Source organism: Harpia harpyja, chromosome 7 (genome assembly GCF_026419915.1).
Source record: "Harpia harpyja isolate bHarHar1 chromosome 7, bHarHar1 primary haplotype, whole genome shotgun sequence".
NCBI classification, from domain to species: Eukaryota; Metazoa; Chordata; class Aves; order Accipitriformes; family Accipitridae; genus Harpia; species Harpia harpyja.
Genome location: NC_068946.1, coordinates 3,618,248 through 3,624,252, shown reverse-complemented (window position 1 = coordinate 3,624,252; position 6,005 = coordinate 3,618,248). Strand labels below are relative to the sequence as shown.

At 43.0% G+C, this 6,005-nt stretch overlaps 1 protein-coding gene across 1 annotated transcript; it reads left to right on the top strand.

Annotated features, from left to right (window-relative positions):
• Nucleotides 1-2,650: 2,650 nt before the first annotated feature.
• Nucleotides 2,651-4,690, top strand: LOC128143828 (lysophosphatidic acid receptor 6-like). The gene is made up of 2 exons (XM_052791596.1): nucleotides 2,651-3,722; nucleotides 4,546-4,690. The coding sequence occupies exon 1, from the start codon at nucleotides 2,651-2,653 to the stop codon at nucleotides 3,710-3,712; it is 1,062 nt and encodes a 353-aa protein (XP_052647556.1). The 3' UTR covers nucleotides 3,713-3,722; nucleotides 4,546-4,690.
• Nucleotides 4,691-6,005: the final 1,315 nt, after the last annotated feature.

The window sequence follows — 6,005 nt, the reverse complement described above, 5'->3', positions numbered from 1 at the left end:
TCCATATTTTTTAAAATGGTTGATAAGTAAATGGTACATTATTATATGAGATGGAAGTGGCTATGTACTTGGAAAATACATGTTTAGTTGTAGACTCTTGTCACTTCTATTACCTGTCACAGGGAATGAAAATACTTTCGAACAGATCGATGTACATGGTGGGGTCCTGGAGTGCTTAATTTAACTGGAACTGGGTAGAAGACCGACTTGTGAGACTTGTAAAATACTCCGTGTCAGTGTTGTGTTATTTCCGCCCTCCCTTCCACTGTTCCTGACTTCTGCTGTAGTTAAGCTTAAATGGGTTCATGTTACTTGATGGGCTACATCTAGGGATGGTGAGCGCTAGTGGGTATGAGCATCTCTGTCAGGAGCTTCACTTGTTACTTCCCAGCAATTGAGGTATTAGCATTGCTCACTGTCCACTGTAAGAGTGTGAGACATAATGTGGGATCCTATTTCAGATGGGGAGGAATTTAGGGGATTAAATGAGACTACAGGTGCTGAAAGGAAACGATATTAGTGTAGTATCACGGTGGAAGCAGCTTCTGTGCCTTTGTAAGGCCTTGTAACCGTACTGCTGGGGATCTGAGTGGAATCAGTTCTTTAGGCAGTCCTTTAGCAAGACTCGTTTTGCTGTCCCACAGCAGTCAATCCGTATTAAGCATACAGAAACTCTTGTGTCTGGCTTCTACAGAATCTTGGGACAATGTATGTGCTGTTTGGAAAAATTCCTTTTGTTTGTTCTGGAGCTGTTACCTGGTAGTGTCTACGGACGTCCTTACTGTGCTAGTCTTGTGAGAAGCAGTAGCTAATCAGTCTCCTTTGCCTATCCTACCCCTTTAATGGCTTTATAGGCCTCTGCCTTATCTTTCCTCAGTTGCAACACTGTACTCCGAGCCTAGAAAAGATAGATGTTTGGGGGCTCTTGCTCTGGCAAAAGTCAGATATAAAGGTTGTTTCAAGTCCTATGCTGCTTAAAGTTATGGCGTAGCCATGCCTGGTTTTGTATTAACTTTCCTGTGTGTGTACAAACCCTTTGCCATTAGGTGAAAGACCTATGTAAGCAGATAGGTATACTTGCCTACTTAAAGTGAAACCATTTTTTTTCCTTTCTAATCTTCCAGTTATCTTGGGTGCTTTTGACTTCATTAGATAATCAACTATTGGGAGGAAGTGTGATTTCAGAGTTTCCTTTGGAAAGTACCCAACAACCTTTGTGTTTTTGTGCTTTCAATGGCTCCACTTCAGGAACGTTGTGCATATTGTAGCTGGGTTTAATTTCTCCACTGCCTTTAAAGGCCTCTGTTGAGGTGTCTATGTTTGGCTTAGTTGATCAGATTTCTTTTGTATTTGATGGAGAGAATCTGCACTGTTGGAATGCAGTTTATTGCTGACGTGACGTGACTGACCTAGATGAGGAGTCCTACTTGCACAGTGCCTCTTTCCTGAATTTTGAACACGTAAACTAGTCCTTTAGGCTTCCTTTGTATCGGAGGTGAGTGGTGGTTTCCCTCTGCATCGTGCATGCAGAGTAGGTTTAGGGTGCTGTAAATTCACCCAACAGCTTGCACTGAGCCTTCCCACTCGTATATGAATGTCAACTAAGGTGTAAAAGTGTGAGTGAGAAGGGTGGAAAACCCCTGATTTCTCTCAGATTGTCTGCATGCATGTCACCAGGTCTTACGGTGACTGAGGACTGTGTCCAGTACTACATACTCCCCTGCAAATGAATGTTTGTTCCAAGAGACCTGGCACATCTTGTCTGAAGTGCTGAACCCTTCCATTTGCTGTTATGTTACAGTTGTCTCTACTACTGACCATCCACCCTGAGCCACTCATAAACGTGGGTGGGGATAGGTGCTGCTGCTTTATGATTTGGTTAACAGCTTGGTATGGATGCCAGCTACCTGTTAGTCCTGTGCTTTAAACAATATTTCTTAGTTTTAACAGGAAGGTTCCATGCTCTTTATAAAACTGCAGCAGCAAGGTTATAAAACAGTTCAGTCATAGAGTACTGGGTTAACTGTCACACTGGAGTAACTGAAAAAGCAGTCCTGCTTATATTTTTGCCTTTTGCTTTTCTGTTTTTTTTCCTGAGAAGCCTGCACAATCCATCACTGCAGACTTTTAAGGACAAGGTAACAACATTGTACATCTCAGCAGTGACACAGGAATTTTGGTAGGGCTTAGGAATGGGAAATTAATTACAGGACCTCCAAAAGTATATCACTGCTGAAGTTCTCCTGTACTGCTTCAATTGCTGGCCTGTCCTTAGCCAAAGCTATAGCCTTCTATGTGTCTTTTTTTTTTGGGGGGGGGGGGGGGGGGGCAGGGGGAATTGCTACCTCTGTTATTTCAGTATTGTCACCTTGTGATGATTTTAATGCCAGTAAACACTCTGTCTACTGTGTAAACTTCAAATGCTTGTGTTTTAAATGATTTATTCTCCCTTACAGCAACACCGCCTTCCATCTCAATATACCAAGCCCAGACCTCTGAACCACAGACCTCACCAGACGGAACTTTGCTCAGTTGTGTAGCTTTAGCTCCTGCCCACTCGAGATGAAGTAAAACTCAAGAACCTCCTGAGGTAAGGGATGGCTTAAGACTTTTATCCCATGTTGGATACCCCTACACTCCAGCAGAAATCATGGCAGATATTTCGTGGACTGAAGGAGTCTCCAGCGAGACAGTTGCCAATGCCAGTTCAGAATTCAGTTTGGAAGCAGACTTCCAGTATTCCCTGTTTACTGTCATCTACAGCATTGTCTTCGTGCTGGGACTGGTAGAAAATGTCTTGGCTCTGTACCTCCTGTCCTGCAAAGTAAAGCACACTTCTCATTCCTATGTATACCTCATTAATCTAGCTCTGGCAGACACCTTGTTTGTTTGTGTGTTGCCATTTAAAATCCATTACCACCTGAATCGGAACAATTGGATCTTTGGTGACATGGCTTGTAGGATAACTGGGACTTTGTACTATATCAACATCTATCTCAGCATTGCCTTTTTCACCTGCATTTGTGTCGATCGTTACATTGCAGTGTTGCACCCCTTCACGTACATCCAGATCAAAGTCATCCATTATGTGATGGTGGTCACAATCCTTTGGGTGGTTGCTCTAAGTGTCATGGTTCCGCTTATCCTTGGAGGTCCCCTCCACAACAGTGGTGTGAGGAACATGACAGCATGTTTTGAGAACTTTGCTACGAGTAGCTGGACTTATCGCATGGCACCTTACAACATCCTGGCCTTAGTTTTTGGGTTTGTGATCCCATTTTCCATCATTCTAATCAGCTATCCTCTCATTGCTAAGAGGATCTCCCAGATCAAACACAGCATTCGCAAGAGGAAGGCCCTGAGCACTATCTACATCATCGTGGTCATTTGTATTTTGTGCTTTCTCCCGTACCATCTCACTCACTTGCTCCACTTTTTAATGAGAATCCAGGTCATCCAGAATGAGTCATTTACCAGCTTGATCTACAAAATGCGAAGAGTCACCTTAGCCCTAGTGAGCTTCAACTGTTGCCTTAACCCACTCTTGTACTACTTCACCTCTTCCAGCAAGCATTGGTACTTCAACTTCAAGCTCAGATTCAGGTCTAAAATGGTGTACACCATCTGTGACCAGAAATGTGGGGAGTTGTCCTATGTTCATAAACTACAACAGAGACATGGAAATAAAAAAGACAGAGATGGAATCAACTGATCTACTTAAAGTAAGTAGAGTATTCATCTTTCCAACTGTTTCTTTGAAAACAAACCTGTGAAACCTACCATTTTTTCATACAGTGGCTTTTATATCAAGGGAATGCTGGAGGGAAGTGCCTAACAGCTATATATTTTTATTAGCCAACTAGGACAGTACTTGGGGGAGCTGTATTCTCTGACAGTCCTAGATAGCACAGGGCAAAACATGCTGTGTTCATGTACATTGATGTTTTGGTCTCCTTTTGTTTAATTTTGGGCTTGGTAGGAGAACACAGGGCTCTTCTGGAAAGCAGTTACAGCCCAGGAAAGGGTTACTTGAAAGAAACCAGCCTTCTAATTGACACTAACTAGCTGAAAGCCCAGTGGATTGGGGCAGTCCTGCTTGGCTTTTCCCTATTTTGGAGGGATCCTGTGTTTTTCTCCCTGGGGGCACCCTGTAGCCAGCTGGGTTCACAAACTGCTTTCTGCCTACATTCCACAGCCAAATAAGGGCATCTTGTCCCTTCTTGTGAATCAATTGATTGGCTTCCTGAGGAGTATTTCAGTACAGGGTTTCCAGCATTGCAGGCCTATGGATTCAAGCTGGACATCTATTAATGCAAGTTTGGAAGATCATAGATCCAAAGTATTTATCAGTCAGTCAACCCTGCGCAGGACCAGTGGTAAACAAGCTCCTCTGGCCACACAGTCATTGAGGGAAGCTACTGTAGGAGCTGGCACAACTCCTTACACGGGCCAGTCCTGTTTGAATGTTAAAGCTCTCTTTTCAGTCACCTTTTGTGATATTGCGTTTATATCTGACCTATTTCACCCCTTCTCTTGTATTAACAGAACCACACAGCTTCTGAAAACTGCTGAGTTTCCCACCCTGTGAAACATGAGACTTTGGAGAGAAATTATCATTTGTGGGTTATCAGAGTCACCAGAAAACCACTGGCCTGGCTGATAAACTGCTTAAAAGCCAAGGGTTTACTTACTTAAAAGAATGTGATTTTGGTAACAGATATACTGTTCCTTCCCACGCTGCCCCCAAACTTTATGAAGTGTGTACATGCTGTTGGCCTGTAGGCACACAAGACTGCTGAGCAGACCAGAACAGAAGGGAAATTGTCATGGGGTTTGTTTAAGAGGGAACAAGGTATGCTGAACTGTGGCAATGTGCTAAATCTGTATTTCCATTTCCAAGTGTGCAAAAGGGAGGCTAAAAGTCACACTTTGATCTGGCAGGCTGCAGCAGAGGGTTGGGGTTCCCAGGTTATGCTGTGCTGTTGGACTTGGAACAAGAACGGCCATGGACCTTAAAGGAGGGAGGGAGTAGGATTACTGTGGCAGAATGGTGTGTGAGATAAATGATTGTGTGTCTCGATATGTAACTCCTCTTTGCATAACAATGGATGTTGCAGCGTCTGCCCATATTCAGCCAATCTTCTGATGGCAGCCAATGCCAGAGTCTATGCTCTGGTTAAGGACAGGAGGTAAGAGGTTTGGAAAATAAGAAGCATTGGTGTAGGGGTATGTTGGGGTTTTGGTTTGGAGAAAAAAACCCATGCATTAATGATGATAAGAAGGATCTTGGGATTTGAGATGCATAGCCTCTCCCTTTCTGTATTTTGCTTTTAGTTTGGAGGAATTTTTAAGTATCAGTGAGAAAACCTGCTCAAATGTTTCTAAAATATTGAAAATAATGATTCTTGAGTGGGCTTGGTAAGAACAAGTGCAAATCCTTGCACTTGTAAAACGGAGAGACGAGGAGAGCCTCTGAGGGAGTATTAGGACAAATTAATCTTTTACCTTTCATGAGAGACTGCTATTTTTATCCCATTTATAGGCTATGGAAACACTTCCCAGCACTGGAGGGACTATTCTTTCCAACTAAACTAAGCACAATTTTTATGTTCTGGACAAAGGAAGAAAAATTTTTATTAGAGACTCCATCTGCAAGTGCAGCTTTCTTGCAGCCTTGTCAGCTGTCGTTGAGGGAAGTATGGATAATTTAAAAAGTTATGCTGCTAGGTAAATAGCACATTTAGGGCTTTATCTGCTTGCCTCCATTATACTTATACTTTGCATTTTAATTGTGAAGCTTTGAAAGCTCCTTGTTTCACTCGGCACTGCTGAAGTTTTAAGGGAAATGAGCTGTGGCAGGGGAAGAATGCTGAATATCTTTTACCTTACTGGGTAAGCAACTCAAAGCTTGTTCCTCAGGACTCCTTAAAAACAGGCTGTAATGACTCCCTGGACCAGTTTCCAGTGGGGGAAGATGGTAGTACTGTTGAACGGTACACACTATC